The sequence below is a fragment of the Poecilia formosa genome, unplaced genomic scaffold (assembly GCF_000485575.1).
Source record: "Poecilia formosa unplaced genomic scaffold, Poecilia_formosa-5.1.2 Scaffold69, whole genome shotgun sequence".
NCBI classification, from domain to species: domain Eukaryota; kingdom Metazoa; phylum Chordata; class Actinopteri; order Cyprinodontiformes; family Poeciliidae; genus Poecilia; species Poecilia formosa.
The window spans coordinates 207,999-228,690 of NW_006800008.1; the positions used below are offsets into that span (position 1 = coordinate 207,999).

The 20,692-nt window shown below is 36.5% G+C and overlaps 1 protein-coding gene across 3 annotated transcripts in view; it reads right to left on the reverse strand.

Annotated features, from left to right (window-relative positions):
* Nucleotides 1–20,692, reverse strand: part of LOC103140191 (rho GTPase-activating protein 8-like) — a 138,065-nt gene that overhangs the window by 748 nt on the left and 116,625 nt on the right. For all 3 annotated transcript variants that reach the window (XM_016673009.1, XM_016673008.1, XM_007555199.2), the window contains 12 exons: nucleotides 8,279–8,409; nucleotides 7,950–7,991; nucleotides 5,531–5,653; nucleotides 4,609–4,696; nucleotides 4,406–4,537; nucleotides 3,498–3,584; nucleotides 3,124–3,222; nucleotides 2,941–3,051; nucleotides 2,778–2,851; nucleotides 1,679–1,756; nucleotides 907–1,035; nucleotides 710–813 (listed from right to left, as the gene is read on the reverse strand). In XM_016673009.1, coding sequence (XP_016528495.1) covers nucleotides 710–813; nucleotides 907–1,035; nucleotides 1,679–1,756; nucleotides 2,778–2,851; nucleotides 2,941–3,051; nucleotides 3,124–3,222; nucleotides 3,498–3,584; nucleotides 4,406–4,537; nucleotides 4,609–4,696; nucleotides 5,531–5,653; nucleotides 7,950–7,991; nucleotides 8,279–8,409 — 1,198 coding nt within the window. The remainder of the gene's footprint in view (nucleotides 1–709; nucleotides 814–906; nucleotides 1,036–1,678; nucleotides 1,757–2,777; nucleotides 2,852–2,940; nucleotides 3,052–3,123; nucleotides 3,223–3,497; nucleotides 3,585–4,405; nucleotides 4,538–4,608; nucleotides 4,697–5,530; nucleotides 5,654–7,949; nucleotides 7,992–8,278; nucleotides 8,410–20,692) is intronic.

Sequence of the window (20,692 nt, forward strand, 5' to 3'; positions counted from 1 at the left end):
GGAAGGTTTTTAAAACAGCTTGTTTTCCAGACACCAAAAAACATTAATTTATTCCCTAAAACATGTTTTTAGAATGGAAATAACGTTTTTAAACAAATTCCTTTTGAAATGTGATCAGATTCTATAAAACATCCTGAATTTTATGACTTTTAAATCTGTTAACTAATTTCTGAGAACAATGAGCAAAAAAACCCAACTTTAACCAACCAAAGTTTAATTAGTAAGAAAAAACTGCAAATAAAATCTATAATCCTACAAAGGAGAAACTAAATGGATGGTATGAGAATTTAGAGGAATTTGATAAAAATAAACATTTAAATACAGAAAGATAAATTAGAACTTGGTTTTTTTTTTTACAAATATTATATATAAATACAAAATTTAAAGAAAAAAATAAAGGCTTTAATAAACTTGTAATAAAAGGCCAAATAAAATAAAATAATTAAAAATAATAAATTTAACTGTACTGTCCATTTTTATTACTTAAGATAAAAAATTGTAAAACTTCTTTTATGCCCAAACTTGAACTTTGACTCTGGTTTTAATTATTTAAAGTATTATTTCTGTTCCTGCATCAAAATTACTTTCCATCCTTTTTTTTTTCAGTGTTTGAAGATGAAACTCCTTCTGGAAATCAGGTGGAATAAATGCAGCTGATTGTTGTTGGACCTTAAACCAGGGAACCAGAACCGAGACGATTCGGACTCACCATGTTCAGGAAGCAGAGCAGGAACTTCAGCACGATAAAGTTGTGTTCAGGAAGACTTTCTACAATCTGCTTGCACCTGGTGGCACGAAGGCTGCTCTCCACACCTGGAAGGTCCAGGAAGAGATGGTGAAACCGGACTGTCCGGAACCAGACCATCCAGAACTTAACCGACCAGAACCGGAGTGTCCAGAACTCACCCAGGAGCTCCAGAACCTGGCTGTAGACCCGGAAGGTGAGCAGCGGCTCGGGAAGCTCTCTGAGGAATGTCTTCAGGATCACCGCGGCAACGTGGACATCGTGGTAGAGGTCGAAGTTCACTGGCTTACCTGAAGAAAGGCAAGTAAAAGAAGAAAAATGTTAAAAGGCTGATTGAAGGATAAACATTTTAATTTTGTAATTTAGAAAAAAAATCTGATTTTATTTTAAGTTGATCTTAATTAAAATCAGGAAAAAGCTACAAAACATATTTATCAAACAAGTAGTTACTGAAAATCCTAATTTTTCAAAAATTCAATTTATCGCCCAACTTTACTGCAGGTCTTCAATAAATTAGTCTCTAATGTTCAGTAAACAACCCTGTATCTAAAATGTTTCAACAAAGTATCAGATTAATTAAAATAAAGTACCACCCTCTAAGTTTTACAAAAGCATCCAAAAAAGGAACATCAGAATAAAATAAATAAATTTACGAAACCAAGAAGTAACTTGTAACAAAGTAATCTGCAAATTCTAAGTAACACAGAGTAAAAAGATTTCAGGAAAGAATCCAAGAAAGCAACGTTGACAGTAAAGATTGATCAGAAAATTGTGAAACATAACCAGGAGATTAAAAAAAAGACATCTGAATGTCTGAAAAGGTAAAAGTTCCAGAAAGTCCCATTAAAGCGACTCCTGGTATTTTCCCTGCGACTTCCTGCAGGTTCAGCCTGAGCAGGGCCCCTGCAGGTTGGGGGAGGAGACCCCGCTCACCCTGGTTGTAGAGTTTCTGGACTTCCTTGATGGTCTGAACCCGAACCGAACGCCTGAAGATCCCCTCCGTCCTCAGACCTGAAACAGTGCAGCATGTTACTGCAGAAATCCCTCAAATTTGAAAACATAAAAATTTAAATTTTTTTATGCTAATTTCACTTATATTTCACAATGATGACCATTTTTCAAAATGGCAGCTGTTTTGACCTTTTTAAATCAATTATAATAAAAAGTTACCAATTTTCATAACTTGTATGAACTTTGTCACATCACATGTTTTCAACATTTTATTTTAATAACTTTAAAGTGAAAATATGTGGAAAAAATAGAAACTGAGGACTTTGCTGTTTGCAAGTCACCAGCTATCAACTGGAATCAGATGAAGATGTCTCGGACTGGGAGCCAGTTGTCTTAGCGGTTAGCGTTAGCTTCATTTTTAATGTGTGTAGAGGCTTACCGTTAGCTTCCAGTCATTTTTTAATGTTTAGCAGTTTAGTTTTTTTGTGTTTCACAGTTTGGTGTTAGCTTCTGCTAATTTTTTAGCAGTTCTTATTTAGCAAATTATTGGATACTGAACCCAACATTTTGGTTAGCTGTTGCTAATAACAACCGCCTTTTTTAGTGCAAACATATATTCTCCATTACAATCAAGGTGGCCATTTTGGAAAATGCTCACCAGAAAAAGAAAACAAGACCCTGAGAATATCTTTGATTTCTATGGTTTAAAATATGATTTGACAAACACATTCATCTAATTAGTGCAAAAATTAATTCACCATGACAACCATGGTAGCCATCTTGAAAAGAGATTAAAAAAATTCTCAGAAAATATAATTTCTATGGGTTTACTTATGTATGATTTTACACCAAAAATATTCTTCTGGTAGTTGTAGTGCAAAAATAGATTTTCCTTGACAAGCACCTTGAATATTGGCCGCCATCTTGAATTTTTCAGTGGCTAAAGGTTATTTTCCCAAATAGGTAGGTTGCTGTGAAAGATTTTTCTGGCATATTTAATTATCTGCTGCACTAAAACTTAAATGTTTACTAATGGCAGGTGGAAATCCAGGTGGAAGTCATATGATCAGGTGAGCCTCACCTTTCTCCTTCAGGTAGGCCACAGTCTGAGCAATGACAGGTGGGATGATCGCCTCGCGGTTCTTCTCCCTGATGCTGCAGAAGCAGAGTTACTAACGAGTTCAGCTTTAACGAGCTGATTGGTTAACAAGCTGATAGGCTAACAAGCTGATTGAGCCACTCACTACTGCAGGCTGACCCCAAACTGCTGCGTGGGCAGCGGTGGCCGGGGAGGCGGTGTCTTCACAGGCGGGGGCGGTCCGCCCTTCTGAGCCGCCCGCAGCTTCTCGTCATGCCTGCGATGAAACGGAAACATGATGAGGAAGATGAAAACGGAGAGGAAGCCTGGATCAGAGGAGGAAACTTGCCTCAGGACGTCTGCAGGGATGAAGAGCTGGTCGTAGTTCAGGTGTTCCCGCAGCTCTGCCAGGTAGTTCACATACTTCAGCTTCTTCCCAAACTTGTGACTGAGAGAGAAACAGGAGAGATCTGATGATGCAAATGGAGGATTTTTATTTTTAGGGATGATTCACACCAGCTCTGTTTAGTCTGCTTTAATCAAACTCCAGTTTGTTTGTCTAGAAAGTCCCATTTGTTTGAAAATTGTCCAGGAAAAAGAACCACAGCAGCTGAAAATGTAACAAATGCTGCAACTTTGGTTCCCAATCGAACAGTCTACCGGACTACCAGGTGGGAAAACACTTCTCTTCGATGGCGGCTGAACAGAAACTGCAGGTTTTACCTGATCAGAGGTTTGAAGATGTTCCAAGCGATCCGGATGAAGTTAGTTGGATGGACAACGTAGAGCGTCTTCAGGTTCTTCTTGTATCTGCAGGTGAAAGCAGAAAATTCAACTACTTTGTTTCCTCCGCATCTATTGACTTGACTTCCTCCACACTGATGCTTTAAAGGTGGCCTATCATGTTTCCTTGAACAAGTTAGAATAGGTCTGTGGTCTATGCAAATCATGTTCATTACATTTTTTGCAAAAAGTAACTCCTAAAAAATGAGATTTTAGCTGCTTTAGGGCTTTTGTCACTTTCAATCCAAATAAGCTGCTGCTGGCCATGCCCCCAAAACTCATCGTTTACACTCACATGCTGCAAACAGATGCGCCATTACACAACCGTATATCTTTGAAAAGCAAACGTGGAGCCTCCTGCACAACCAACAAGAATGCAGCAAATGTTTTCTGGATGGTAAGTCGACAACAAAACATTTAGGTTTTCCAGCAGCCATTGTACATCACATACAGCAGTAAAACCAGCTGTCAATACGTGCTGGAGCTCTGCCTGGGTTGCTAAGTAATGGGGGGAATTCCACTGAGGTTGCTAGGTAACGGTGGAATGCACTGGAATGTAATGTTACATTCCGGAGGCTCATGTTCTTTAACTTCTGTCCAAAAGACAGAAGTTTTGGTTTTTTTTTCCTTAAGTGCTTGGTTAAGGTTAACATTTAAGATCCAAATGGAAGCATAAAAATATGCAAAATGTGAATTTTGCATCATATTCCCCATTAAAACATGTCCTGTCAGCCATTTTGAAACCTGAGGCAGATTGGGTTTCTAAGGTTTTTATAGATCATTGATTTGTATTTATTTACTTTCTGGACATTTTAGGAGATGAAGTTGTCATTAGTAGGAGGACCTACTTCCGGTCAAACTCGCCGTAGGCTTCACGCAGCCACCCAAGCGACGGCTTGTTGCTGCTCCTGAGGCCGTAGTGGAAGTAAACCAGTATGTAGTCCATCTCCACGTACTGGTCCAGCGTGAACTTCAGGTACCTGCAGCGGCAGAAAAGGGTGAGAAGCGGAAACGCCTGGCCGAGTCGCTGCAGCTGGGATTGCTAACATACTCGAGGAGGCGGCGGTGGTTGAGCTGGTGAGACGGCGGCAGGCAGCAGCTGCTGAAGACGATCAGCTTCCTGCCGTAGTTATCGTCTCCTGCAGAACCAAGTCAGAGTCAGAACCAGAACAACATGCTGGTTTTATGATGGCCAGACATCTAAATCTTCCCAGTTTACCACCATTCAGAAACCAGCATAAGACCAGTTTACCCTTTGGATGTTTACTCTTCTTTTTTTGCTTTTCTTTTTGACCAAAAAAACTTTAATCTCAAAGGAAAAACTGCTTTCTGCAATAATAATAAAAGAAAAGAAAATGTCTAGAGTGGATCTTCCAAAATAAAAGTTAGTAAAATAGAATGTTAAATATTTTATTTAATTAAGATTTTGTTGAAATCAGTTTTTACTTTGATATTAAATGGGATTTTTTGCCATTTTTTTGTCCAAAATCCACACTTGTTGATCCTATTAGAAGTGCAAAAACAACTCTTTGATGAATCAAAGCAGATTTAGGAGATTTAAAATTTAGAGCTGGTTTTGTGAGGAAATATTCTAAGCAAATGTGACTCATTTGTTTTTTTCTGAATTATTTTTTCCTTAAAAAACAAATAAAAAACAGATTAGCTTTGAAAACCACAAACTGACTGTTTTCCTCATCTTCCTGTTTTCTGGTAAACTCACATAAATATTTGACTTTTTTTCTCTCAAAAAAGTTTAATTAAGTTTTTTAACCACATTTTTTCCCCTTCCACTCAACTTTCTATGAGCATACCTTGAAGTCAGCAGAACAGAACATTTTTGAATAAAAGCAAAACAAACAAAAATAAACGTTTTAATTACAATAATTTGTGAGTAATGCATGTTTGGCTTTATTGCTGTAGTAAATTAACGTTCAGTTTCAGTTCTCTGGATGTTTAATACATAAAAAACGGACCTGACACCTGGATGATTCCGTGTCGAGCCACATCGTAGTACGGATGGGACGGATCGGTTCTGCTGGGGCCGTCAGGAACCGCCCTCTGCTCTTCCTCATCCTCCTCTTCCTCTTTCTGCAGCTCTGCCAGGAGGTGAAACAGTTTCTATTGAGGATGATGGCAGCATGTTGGAGCAGATCGGTTATTTCTAATTTTTTATTTTCCCAAGTTTTTCCCTGAGGCGCTGCATGTTCGGACCAAAACTCCCTCAGAGCGGCTGGAAGGATTTATGCTCCTTTTTGATAATTATGATGCGTTAAAAAAACATAAAAAGCTGGTTAGCATCTCAAAAGCTCAAATAATACCTGAACTTATTATAAGATATAAGGACACCGTCTCTGCTCCTTGTAAGTAAGAGCAGAACTACTTTAACAAACTTTTATTAAAGTAAAAGTAAAAACTAGCTGTCCAAGAAATTACTCAAGTGTAAAAAGTTTACTCAAGTATTGAGTAACTGATCAAATTATCAATCATTTAATATTTAAAAATCACATCATAAGAGGAAACAAAATATAAATCAAGTGGAACTTTTGCTAAAGAACCAAAATGACAATAATTCATACAAGTAACAAAAACAACAAAATCAGGCAAACTAAAGTTTTTCCTAATCAGAACTTCATAATAATATTACTGAAGTAAAAGTAACTCAAGTAAATATAATTGCGTAAATGTAACTAGTTACTACCCAATACAGCAACAGTCTTCAGTCAGAGGCCTCTCCAGATTAACTGGAAGACTGACTGCTACTGGAATTCATTTAATTTCCCTTCTGGCTGAGTCTTTTTTGATTTAATTTAACAGCTGATATGTGAAGGAGCTAAATTTGGATTCCTGTATCAAATCGTGTGATGCAGCAGATTAAACTGGGAGGAAACCAGCAACTGCTCCGTAAACGACTCCGTAAACTCCCTTATCGTTTCCCAGAAACCGCAGGGAGGCATCAGGAAACTCTGTGTAGTTTCAGCCGTTTGTCTGCAGCTCTGAGGGAAGTTTGCTGTAAACATTCAGCTCTGATAACGGAGAGGAAATGATTTCAGTTCGCTGGAAAAAACAAAGATGGAGCCGTAAAATGTCTGCAGAAAAACCCGAAACCTGAACTGGGTCTGCAGACGTAAGAAAATATCCTCTGCGATGAATTCAGAAGTGATTTATATTATACTATTTATATTATTGGTGATTTATCTCCACCAATGAGATTTATACTCAGTAGTTCTGATGTTTTACAAGCTAAATAAGAATGAAAAGCCTTTATTTCTCCTCAGTTTTAAGTTAGATCTGATCTTATCTTTCTTTCTTAATTGTAACAATAAAGTCATAATATTATCAGGATAAACTACAACTGTATTCTTATAATATAAGTTTATTCCCACATTATAATTTTTTCTTATCTTATTTTTGGATTATACTTGTTTTATAACTTTATTTGTTAATATTAAGACTTTTTTTTCTCAGTTTAATATTTTTTCTTAGCCTGATATACTGTCATATAAATCAGATTTTAAAAAAAAAGAGTTGTGCATCTTTTTATTTGGCGTTTATAAAATTTTGGTTTCAACCGTAAGTCCATCTCTGAGAGATTTGAACATTCTCTGATATCTTTTCTTTAGAGATAAAAACACAAAGTGTTGGGAAATGAGGTCAGCGTTGTTCCGGAGGGACAGAAAGTTTCTCTTCATGACGCAGCGTGACTCAGAGTCTCTTCTTCCAAACATTTTGTATGTTTAATCTTCAACATTTTCATAAAAGTTACTAGTTTTTCTACTTTTTCCAAAATCAGGAATATTTTTCATCATTTCACTGAAACAAAACGCGTCCAAAGTCCTCTTGGTATAAAACATCTAATCTCTTCCCCTGATCATGACGCAGCCACTACTGTGTTTTACATTTCTAAAACTGACCTCAGAGTTCAACACCTCTTTTGTTAAATTATAACCTTTTAAGGCTTCAGGGACGACAATAACTGTAAATATTTCACACTTTCAGTACCAACAGATGTAAACAGTTTAATTTAAAGATTAAGTTTAATCAGTAAGTTCTCCAGCCTTTCCTCCAGATGAAACTTATTTTAACCAAACTAGAAACATTCTCAGATATTTAAATGTTTTAAAAAAAGGGAACATTGATTCACTTTACACCCGCCACATTATTCAGGCACCACTATGCCAATTCAACTATAAAAGACTATTTTCACTTGGAATAATTTATTGTTTTAAGAATTAATAACCTTTTATTTGTCCATTTAATATTAATGAACTTATGTTTACATTTTACGGAGAAATGTCAGCTGTTCTCCAATCATCAACACATAATTGTGGGATAAATATTTTTAATTTTACAGTTTATTTTCGTGGGAAAGCTTTGCGTAAAGTGTAAACTCACCTATTTCTGCCAGCTGCTCCAGGTCTGACGGGTTAGTCATTCCTTACGGGCCAAAAGAGAAAGAAAAAATAAACTCGGTTGAATTTTAACTCCTGTAAATGTCGGACAAAGAGCGCAAGGATGAAAAAAGGCACTAAAACTCAAAATGTCCGCTGAAAAAACCCAGAAAGCACCTCGCTGTTTGCCAACAGGTGAAACACGGAGTAATGAGCGGGGGAGCAACACCTGGGCTGCCTCGTTAACGCGTTAGAGCGGGTTTTACCGCAGAAATAAAAGTTCATTTTCCAGTAATAACAACACCGAGACGTGAGGTGACGCCTCCACTGTACCTGCGAGAAAGTTTAAATCCAACTTCAATCCAGAGACGAAACCAAGGCGGAGAAACTTTAGCAGGATGCAGCTGATCCAAAACTTCCTCCAAACTAACCGGAACGGTCTGCGCATGCTCAGATCGTACCCCCTAGAAAGGAAAAATATATATAATAAAATAAATAAATAAATAAAAATAATAAAAAAATTAACTAAATTATTTAATAAGAATCCAACAAGTTATTTCTACGATAAATTAGAAGTAATTTTATTGAATATATTTTTAAAATAAAATAAAATAGAATCACCAATATATAAATACAAATTGGCAAGAAAACCATAAAAAATAAGCAAAATAATTTTTTAAAAAGATATATTACAACCGGCCGCAAAATATAATAGTTTAAAAAAACAGCAACATTAAAAAAAATTACAATAGAAAATAAAATGAAAATCAATTTAGAAAAAAAACATACATAAAACGTTTAATGTTACAGTGACAAATGATTTAAAAATGACGCTAAAGCTAAACTAAATAAAAATAATAATAAATCTGTGGGAAAACAAGGCAAAAATAATGATAAAAATATAAGTAAAATAAAGTTAAAAACATTTTTAAAAATACAATAAAGTACTGGACAAGCAAAATAATACAATGAAACAGAATGTTTAATAACTTTCTTAAACAAAACGGGAAAAATAATTCAAAAAAGATTAGCAAATGGAAATGTTTATATAAAATAAACTTCAAAAAAAATAAAAATCATTCCAATAAATATGAAATAATGAAAGAAATGAGGAAAAATAAAACTGAAATATTTTTTAAAAAATAATGAAAACTATACATAATAAGAAAGACAATTACATATTTGAGTCTTGTTTGACTCAACCTATAATGTGATATTAATAAGGTTAGATGTGAGCAGGAAACTGTTGCATCTAAATATTTATCTATTGATTTTTATCAGGACAAAACAGGAAATATCAGATTATTGATAAAATGGTAAAAGCCTGACATCTGCTGGACATAGTTTGGTACTGCAAACTATGTCCAGCGATCAATTTACCTTTTGAAGCAGGAAAAAATCCCACAAAAGTGACTTTAATGGCTCATTTACAACATCAGTAAAATAAAATTTAACACCTCCAACATTTTTAGTTAGAACATTTTCAAATCATTTATTTTTTTTGTTACTGATTATTGTTTGTCAGATAAAGATAATAATGAACATGTTATTTTAATTTTCTTTTTTTTGAGAATTCTCATCATAAGGACCTAAATAAGAAGGAAAGAAACAGAGAAACCCCTGAAGTGCAGGATTTACTCACAAACACATTTAATATGCAAATCCATCTGAGGCTGTGGGGGAAATTCAGATAAAGAGGTTTTCATCTTTTGACCTGAATCCAACAGCAACAACACAGAAACGACACAAAAACAGAGACATGAAGCCAGGAAAATATAACCACCACTCAGACTGAGTAGTTCTTTTTGTAATTATGCTATTTATTGCATTTTCTTGTTCATCTTAAGTAGTTAAAACATCACAATTTGGACCTAACTTTAAATTTTAACTTTTTTTACTCTAACTTGAGTTATTTCTTGGACAGTTACTTTTTTATTTTGAGTAAAAATATGTTGAAGTTGTTCTACATTTTCACTGGAATTTTCTGATTTTAAATTATGGACCAAAAACTTTCCAGTGACCTTTTCTGAAATAGAAAATTGGTCTTAATGATGTAAAAAATGACCCATAATGGCTTCCGTAGATTATTTTCTGGCAGCAAATAAGCAAATATTTGGGAAATTATATTTTGGAAGCTGAATTTCTGTTTATATTTTTGTCAGATTCATTTTCACTGATGTCAGTTAAATCATAAAATTGGGTCATTTGCAGGTTTCTTATCTTCTGCATCAACAGATTTATTTGATTTATTGAAGATAAAATTCATATTAGAATTGTGCAAAAATGATTCACTTTTAACAAAAATGTGCAATTTGTTTAAATACTCTATTGTCTGGTTTATTAAAAGTGAAGTTTGAGCTTTAAAATGCTTTGAAAAAATAAAATATCTGTTCAGCAAATTTTCACTAAAAACAACCAAAACAATGTTTTACAGAGCAAAATACAGATGAATTCATCATGCTCCGCCTCATTTTTCAGTTTTCTCTACTGAATGCACCCATGATGGAGCCAAAAATAAAAAATAAAAAAGCCTTCTGATACAGTATTCTCTGATTATGCAAATGAAGCCGCCACAGAGGGACGACATGACCTAAATATGGAGGAGAATAATGACGAGCTTAGCTGCAGGCAGAAGATCCTCGACACCTCCACTCACTGTTTGACTACAAATAGCCCCCATGCTAAAAATACTGGCTGGAAAAACAGATTTACCTGCTAAACCATAAAAGGAGAAGGACTTAAATGTTACTTTTAAAATGTGTTGAATTTTTGGGCAGTATGGTTGTTGTTAAATGTGGTTATTTTAAACAGGAAGCTTACGCTTTACAATGAAAGGAAACACAAGTGGGACTCTTCCCAGAAGTGCTGATTACATCCAGCTGGAGGAGTGAAAACACGCGGCTACATGTACCAGAAACGGTGAAGACTGGGAATCCTGTTCATTAAGACGAGTTTCCAGCAGCTTCCACAAATAGAAACAAAGAAGCGGAGAAGAGGGGAGGCTGGGAGGATGTGGGAAAAATGATGAGACACTACAGGAAACATTTTCAGTTTCAGCTTTTATGTTTTACTAAAAGTGACCTTGAACAGGTTAGGATGCATTTCTGGGCTGCACAGAAAAGATTTATTGCATTTTTTTTTTTTTTTTTTTTTTACACTCACATGAAAATGACTGCAAAATGATTTACAATTAAACAACCGTACATCTTTGAAAAGCAGAAGTGGAGCCTCCTGCACAACCAGCAAGAATGAAGTAAGTGATTTCTGGTTGGTAAGCCAAAAACAAAACCCTTGCCTTTTCCAGGAGCCATTGTACAGCGGTAAACACAGCTGACCAAATGTGCTGGAGATCCGCTGAGGTTGCTAGGTAATGGAGCAGTACCTGGTCAAATGTGATTTTATAATCAGATGATTTTTGAATTGGCTTGTTTTCCAGGCACCAAAAAAACCCATCAACTTATTACCAAAAAAAATTGCTTTTTTTTAATTTTATTTTTAAAACACTTTAGTGAAGACATGATGAGCAGATGAGAGAGAGAAGAGATACCAGGTTTGGTAAAAAAAATCAATGCAAAAGCACCAAAACAGGAAGTAAACACAGAACAAATACAGTAATTACAGAATTAAATCATAATAAATCATTAATCATGATTAATCAGATTAATTGTGATTAATTGATTACTCAAATAATTGTCAACTAATTTAGTAATTGGTTACTCGTTAACTGGAGTATACAGACTCAAAGTTCCTTTGGTGACAAAGTCATCATATTCAGAGACAAAAAACATCCTTGTCTGTAAATATTTTTTAATGAAAACTCCTCAGGTCACAGATTTAGCTTCACCCTCTATTAAATTAAATTTTGTATTTTAGGCAATAAAAAGTTTCTCTAATTTGAAAAACAAAATTAAATTGCTTATTTGCACATTTTAATGTATTTCTAATATTTTATATAAAAGTTTAAGGTAAATGAAAAATCTGTAAAAGTTTTTAACTGATTAATCTTCAGAATAATAAACAGATTAATCAATTACTAACAGGTTAGATGTTGCCCTAACCCAGTCAGTAGAAACATTTATTTAAAAACAATAACAACGTAATATTCTCTCACATGTTTAGGTTTTATCAGTTTGAAGGGCTGAGTAGAAACCTGCCATCCACCTCCTGTGTTTCAGTGCAGCAGCCAGCAGATGTCAACGTTGCAGCAGAGCATCTCTGCTGGAGCTGATAAGAAAGAAAGTCTGCCGAGGCTCATAAATCCGGGCCGCCTGAACGCTGCGATAGTCAGCAGTGCTGAAAGGAACCGGACCCGTTTGCTGAAATGCAGCAGCAGATCGCCTGGAAGCGAGGCGGACCTGGCGGAACCTGGAGGGACCAGAGAGCGACACTCCAGAAAATTCAAAAATTCACATTTTTCTTCTTCCATTTGTGTTTCCACCGTCTCAAAAACAACAAAAAAAAAACAACAAAAAAAAAACATAGCCGTTTTTGGCAGTTCATGGTTTCTAGTGTCTGGAAAAAGAGCCATTTCAAAAACCTCCAGAATGTGAGATTACAAATCAGCACGTTGTGACCGTTACCTAGCAACCATCCATCTGTTTACCATCCATCCATCCATCCATCTTTTTATCTTTATATAAATTAAATCTTTCCATTCTGAACCAATAATCTGATCAATAATGACTCCATTAAACCATCAATAACCAGACAGTCGTTCCTCCAGCTGCCACTTCCTGTCCAGATGTTTGGACAGTCTGACCCCTGCAGGCGGCCATGTTGGCCCTGAACATCCAGCTGCTCTGCATCACTGACTGATGTTCAGGGCTCTGAAGGTTTGAATGAATTAATCACAGAAAAACCTGAAATAACTGACAACAAATAACACAAAATCACACGAGAAGCTGAAAATAATTAACAGTTAGTGAGAAAATATAAAAACTATGGAGAAAAAAGTTCCAATTACATTAATTTCACTTCCACTGTGAGGAATGGAGGGGGTTCCTCAGACAGAAAATCAGACTAAATTTAACAATCCATCAGCTCTGCAGGTGGTTAATGTCGCCTCGTCTGAGCATGCTCAGATCCGTCAGCGCCGTCCCTGTTGGACCCCCAGGCTGGAAACACTCGCCTCCTCCTGTGTTTATCAGGATAATGGCTCCCCATTCACAGGTGTCTGTGTGATTTATTCCCCCTGCAGGCCTCTGAACTCCCACCGCCCCGTCGAAACAGAAACAATCCCAGCAGAAGATGAATTATTCTCAGTTTTCCTGCTCATATCGCAGCAGCGCATTCAGAGAAACTGGTTCATCTCCACATCTGTGACTTATTACGGAGAAAAGCTGTGGGAACGAATCTCTGTAAGCTCAGAATCAGAAGATCGACATTAACCTTCAAACATGGAGACCAAAGATACGGAAACAAGCAGGACAGCAGAGGCTTTCTGAATGTCCTATTCAAAGGCTTTTCATTTTTCTAGCAACACAACTTTCCTTTTTATTCCTTTCTGTCCATATTTACTTTCCTCTTTTTATTCTACATTTACAGAAACATTTAAATCCAGTCTGCGTTATTTTGCTGGAAACTTTGAGGTACTTTACCAGAACTTACAAGGAACTTTCTTGGAACATTTCCCAGAATGCACTCTGTACTTTCTTAACGCCAACAGGTTACTTTCCAAAACTTTCTATGTACTTTCATGCAAGTTTAATGGAACTTACCAAGTACTTTCCTAGAACTTAGATGTTGGTTTCCAGAACTTACCATCATAATCTTTCCCAGAAAAATCAAGGAAAGTACCTGGAGATTACGGATTACTTTCTGGAATTTGCCAAAAACTTTCAAAAGTTCTTAGATACTTTCCCATCTACACTCGGTGGTATTTTCTCCAGCTTTACACAGGTTTAAAATCATGGATTTACATCTTTTGAGTCAATCAGCTTTAACACAAAGAACGAACAGGATGCAGTAGGTTTGTTAACTACCAAAATAAAATGTGTCTTAATGGTAGAAATAAAACACAAATTTGAATATTTACAAATGTTAATGTGTCTGAATGAAGTCAGTGTGAGATAAATGGATAAAATACTCAAATTAAAAGTTATGTTTGTTTAAAAAGTAAAAAAAAAAAAAACTATTTTCTCTATTTATTCCTAGAAAACATAAATACTGGAGTAAAAGTTATTCTTGTTTTTAGGAGTTTTAAATTTTATGAATGTAATGGCTCATTCCAGATCTCTAATAAAGAACTGTGTCTTATTATTTAAACTTTAATTTATAAAAACAGAACAGAAAGCTCAAACATGCTGAAGGTGAATCAGGACAGATTCTGACTCAAACGCTCGTCTTTTTTTAGCGCTCTCGGTTTGCTGCTCCTTGAAGAAAAGCTCTCTGGTTTTTTGTTTTGTCGGTATCGACTCCAGCGAAGGTCAGTGAATCCAAACCCACACAGAGACCTTCCTGCCCGACTCTCTCTGGTTTCATCTGCAGAAAGTTTCCATCCAGAAACTCCTGCTGCAAGGTGAAACGGACAGATCGGCCTGGAGGGCAGAGAAGACTTTACAAAACTTCAGCAACAACGATGCTGAACCGCCTGATTCTGTTTCAACTGATTATTTTATTTCACATTAACTTCTTAGATTTTTATATGTTGTGTCTTTTCGCATATTGTGTAAATAATCAGGCCAAAAATGCCAGTTTTTGGTCCCAGTTCAGCCGTAGTTGGAGTTTAATATTTAGTTTTTGAATTAAACATTTAGACTACTAACTATTTCGTTTGTTGCTAAATATTAATTTGGAGCCACATATCTAGTTGCTAAGCAAAGTTTTGGCTTATTACATAGATATATAATTTGGAAAAAAATATTTAGTTCCTAAGCTAAATATTTATCTTGCTAACTAAATATATAGTTTGAAACTAAATATGTAAATTGGAAGTCAATATTTTGTTGGTAAAAAAATATTTAGCTTGGAGTTAAACATTTAGTTGCTACGTAAATGTTTAGCTTTCTTACTAAATATATAGTTTGAAGCTAAATATTAAGCTATTTAGCCTGCTTTAGTTTGAAACTGTGACATTTATAAATGAATGAATAACATTGTTAAAATATGACTTTGAAAAAGGTGAAATAAGCCAAATTATTGCTGTTTATTTCTGAATATGTAATTTTCTAAACAGCAGATAATGGTGTGGAAATTGTAACACATTAAAACACATTATTTAGTTTGTTTTAGCCGTTTTAGTCTCGTTTCCTTCCAGAAACAAGACAACCGCAACATGATGTACACTCAAGTCTCAGCTGGTTAAAAAATAATTTAAAAGGAAAATAACACAAAACAATTGTAGAAATCTGTTGTGGGAATATGGTTAGGAGATAAAAGCACATGTACATATGAGTGAAGTACAGGAGGTTGTGCACAGACACTAAATATAATCTGCATGTAGGCAGCGCTGCCTTTTTGTTGGGTTTCATGTTTGGTTTGCTGCCCAGGTTGGGAAGACGCGTCCAACTGTTCCTCGTCCAAAACACAAGCAGCTCAAAGACGAGGCTGGGGAAAACGGAAAAAGACAAGCGAATCGCTCCGTAAACCGCATTTCCAGGGATGCGCCTGAGAGAAAGCAGCCGCTGTGCCCCGGTTCCCCCTCCGGCGCTTTGATTAGAGCGGTCCGAGTTAAAAAGGACATCAAAGCTGAGCTGCAGCTTCGCTGGCGCTAATCGGCCTCTGCACCGAGACGAGGGAAACCTCCAGCTGTCACCGAACGACTCCCCGTTTATATCCGGAGGAACAATCCAGATCCATGTGCAACAAAAAGTACAGACCGTTTCCATCCACCCGTTATTCATTCCTGTATTAACTTGACTTCACACTTTGGCTTTCCACAAAAAAACAATTAATCACATGATAAATTAAAACAAGCTCAATAATTTCCACTTGCATGACTCATTGTTTTTCTCTTTTCTCTCTTTCTACCAAAAACCGATCTTCAGTCTGCATCGTTGGTCTCAAATAGACTTCAGAATTAATTTTATTTATTGTTTCTGTTGTTTTGTTTATTTATTTTATGTCCTCCAGTTCCAGTGTTAAATTTAAAGTTTATTAATCTTTATTTGTTAAATCTGTAAATATGTCGTTACAATATGAGACAAATGATCTGTGAAAACATTGATCATTAAGAAATTAATCGCTCCGACCAAGAACAACCAATCAGAGGCCGGAGGCGGGTCTGAGCACTGTCAATCAACCTCATGTACGCGCTGTATAACATACTAATAGTGGAGAAACGAGTTTCTGGAAAACCGTTTATCACCATCAGTGGCTATGCTAACTAGCCCTAGCATTCACAAAAGGTTTTGCTAGCTGTAGTGTTAAATTAAAACCTTTTTCTGGTTTCAACTGGCAATAACTTTTCCAAATTTTATCTTTCAATCAAGATGGATAAAGAACTGCACAGCAAATTGCAGATAATTTATGAAAGTCATAGATAAATCAGTCAAAACCAGATTTTAATTCTGTTTTAACATTTTGAAAGCTGCATCAGGTTTTATGAGCAGACAGGTAGATGAACTTAACATAAAAGTCACATGTAATAATTAAAACATTAGTAAAGAAGCAGAAATCATCGCCAGGAAGCCAGAAGGAAGATGAGAAAAATGCAAAAAACAAAAAACAAAAAAAAAACACAGACGGACGGGAGAGATGGAGCATTGATGCTGGATCAGGAAACTGACCAGAGCTTTTCATTCCAGGTGTTATTTACTGGATGTCAACCAGTTCTGCAACAGAGCAGCCATTTTGGTTTTAAACTTTGTGGAGGACGTATTTAAAGCAGGTGTTTGTATTCAGGAGTGTTTTCTCCTCGCTGCGTTAACCTAAAAACAGATCGCCTCTGGCCACCGCGTCCGTTCAGATAAGGAGGTTCGGCATTTCACTGCAGCGCTGCACGTTGTTGTGGAAACGGGCCATCTGCCGTCCAGCATGGCAGGAGGTGAGGACGGCCATGAGGTCGAGTCGGGTCACATCCTCCAGGTCCGACTCAGCCTGCTTGATTTCCATCCAGAGCGAAACCTGGACCGACTGCTGGACGCGCCGCATTTCCTCCTAAAGCAAAGATTTTCTGCTTCCTGTTTCTGTTTCTGATCGAAAACAGATGGAAACGCTGCAAAACTCAGAAAACCAAGTATCTTTGGTTTCTAGTGCAAATATTTTAGTGCACTTGAAATAAGACACAACTCAGAGTTTTTTCTACCAAAAATTCTGAAATTTTGAGAATAATCTCAGAAATTTTCTAGATAAAACAAGAAAATTTTGGAGTTTGAAAAGTTAAAAATTAGCTACAAAAATATTTTAAAAAAATTTAGAAGAATCTAAAAAATTCTAGAAAAAACTTGAAATTTTCTGAGTTTCAAAAGTCAAAAACCTCTGACTTGTCAAATTGACGTAGTTTTTAAATTTACTTACCCAAATATGTAATATTTCAGCACAATATAGAAGCTTGTTTTAAGTCAATAATTGGTTAATATTGATGAAAAGTATTAGTTATAAGTGAATTAATCTGCTAGTTATAAGTGAATTAATCTGCTAGTATAGGTATATTAATCTGCCAGTGGAACAATAAATTTTTTCCATATTATAAGTTAAAACGTCGTGTTCCATTATTCCACTTCAGGTATTACAGACTTAAATGAATCCCTATTTCTTACTCAGAAGTTACTTCTGAGTCAGTTTTGTCTTATTTCAAGTGGATTAATATATTTTTTTAGTAGAAACTGGACAAAAATACTTGGTAGGATTTTATAGTTCAGACTGAATTTGGGTTCTTTAGTTATTTTTACCGTCATTCTTCTGTTTGAGAACATAAATTTTCCACATTTATTTATATCTCTTTACTTTAACTACTTTACATTTCATCACGTTACAAACTTCAATGATTGCAAACAGGTATTAATAAAATGAAGTGAATATTATAACAGTTACTGTAAGAAGAGTAAATATTAAAATGACTGAAATACAAAATCCTAATTTGATGGTTTGTATCTGTTGGACCTGATTTACGTTTTTTCTGTAATTTAGTGCTTCATAAATAAACTCTGCTGAAATCGATCCTTAAATCTGGAAGACATTAAGCGTAGAAATCAAAGCAAACATCAAAGAAGAACAAGGTGTTCTTCAAAGCGACCAGGTATTTGCATGTTCGCCCACAGGACTCCTTATCAACAGCTGGAGCATCAGACGGAGCCGTGCATCACGGTGCTGGAGGCTGTTATTGATTCAACGCTGTTGTTTGCAAAGTCCTTGAAGCGAGTTTAAAGAGGGCCGTCAGGAACCTCCAACAGGTTCTATCAAAGTGATTTGTTTGGTTTAATTTGTTGCACCATTATTACAATCCTCCCCCGAAGGAGTTCACATCTGAAGCAGAGGAGCTGCTGAATTACCACCAGTAGGTGTGAAGATAAGTGTGATTTTTACACAAAGTATCCTGCATCAAACAGAAGTACACAAGTTTTAGTCTCTTAAAAACATTCATCCACTGGTTTTCAATACAAATTTTTGTAAAAATGTGTTGATGTTTTGCTAAAACACAAGTGGAACTACTTCCTGTTGTCTTCTTCTTCGTTGGTTTGCACCAGTGGTAACATCTGGTTGTTGATCATGTGACTCGTGTGAAACGAACAAAGTGTTTCCATTGCAGGTTAGCAAAATTAACCAACTGCAAGATGGCCAAAAAACCCTCATACTAGCGGCAAAACTTACAAGTTTGATCAAAATTGGTGTTTCCACTAAGCAAGCTTACTTTCAAATTATCAAATTTAGCAATTATGCAGCTGCGGCCTCCTATTTATCCTGGACAGTCAGAAACTGAGCTTGAGAAGGCAGAAGAAATGGTTTTTATATTACATCGAAAACCTTCTCTCAGGTTTACAGAAAAGAGAAACAATTTTTGGCAATTCCAACTGACATAAAACAAAAAGCAAATTGGTTTAACTTCAGAAAGTGAGAATAAACAAATCTGCATCTTATGAGGTGTATGAAAATATCTGGTTTCAACCGTAAATAACAAACTCGACTTTTAATCTGTGCAGTTTGAGTATCAGGCTCTTACCAACCTCGAAAACCACGAAATGAAATCCAAGCGGTTTCTGTTAGTCTAAAGTTTCACATTCTTATCTCTATTTTTGTTGCTCAGATGAAAGCGGAGCATCGTTTGTTTGTGGTTTTGACTTTATGGGGAGCAGGATGGATATGTTTTCATGCGTAGTGAAAGTGGATACATGCACTGAAAGTGAAGGTAAATGATTCAGCTCAACGATCCATCTAAAAATATCTACCGATTATTAAAAGGGATCTATGATGCAAAATTCACATTTTGCATGTTTTTATCCTTCCATTTGTGTCTCAGCAGAACAAGAGCTTAATAAAAAAAACACACAATCAGCCATTTTTTGGTAATAAGTTAAAGTTTTTCTGTGACTGAGAAATTAGTAATTTCAAAACCCTTCAGAATGTAAAGCCACAAATCAGCAGGTTACCTAGCAACCTGATGTAGATGCCCATTTCCTAGCAACCACAGCGGAGTCCAGCCTGTTACATAGCAACCCAAGTTGTACTACAATGGCTGCTGGAAAAGACAAGTGTTTTGTTGCTGACTCACCATCCAGATACCACTTCCTGCATTCTTGTTGGCTCTGCAGGAGGCTCCACTTTTGCTTTTCAAAGATGTATGTTTGTACAATTGTGCATCTGTTTGCAGCCACTTCCATGTGCGAGTGTAAATGATGAATTTGGGGGCGTGGTCAGCAACAACTGATTTGGATTTGAAGTGAGAAGAGGCCTAGACCAGCTCATTCTGAACCGACTAAAATCTCATTGCATAAGAATGATTTTGTGCTGAAAATGTAATGAACATGTTTTGTATAAGCCATAGACCCAGCTGCTCAAGGAAGCATAACTTTAACAAGTTACGGAAGGTAATATCATTGTTCATTCCTGCAGATTTATTTTGCCTCTCTGTGTTGTAATATATAAGTCGTTTGACGCGTCCTGTGAGTTCTGGTACGCCTCCTCCCAGCGACAGTGCTGCGTTGTTTTCCTCTCCGGCAGAAACAGGGCCGTACTGTCCGGTCGGAGCTGACAGGTGCTCCGTGTTCGTTGGACCGCAGCCTGCGAGGAGCTGCCAACAGCAACCGCGGTGAACATTTGGCAGGAAGACGGCAGCGCTCCGGCCTCTCTCGGCCGGCCACCATGGAAAAACATAATGAGAGCGCGCTCAGTGTGCAAGCGCAGCTCTGCTGTTATTTTCTTAGAAAAGTGGCTGCTATCTGGAGCGTCCTTTTCCTGAGTAAACAACATTATTCCAGACACACCCAGCAGTTTATTCCCTTCAGCAATTACTCAGTGCTGGAAATTAACGTTTCAATGCTTTATTTTCAGGAGTGAAGGCTCCTCTGAGAATGCTGAGGTCATGAGTTCACTGTAAGGTTGGACTAAATATTTCTCAGTTTACTGCGGAAGTCCAGCTTTTACTATTGTTACTGCTTTAGTTTGATTCTCTGCCATTAGTTGTTCTATCAAGGCAGAGAAATCAACAGTAAGTCAACAACAGCAGCCATTTTATGGCACATACAGCAGTAAAACCAGCTGACTAAATGTGTTGGAACTCTGCTGGGGTTGCTAGGTAGCGGGCGGAACTCTGCTGGGGTTGCTAGGTAGCGGGCGGAACTCTGCTGGGGTTGCTAGGTAATGGGCGGAACT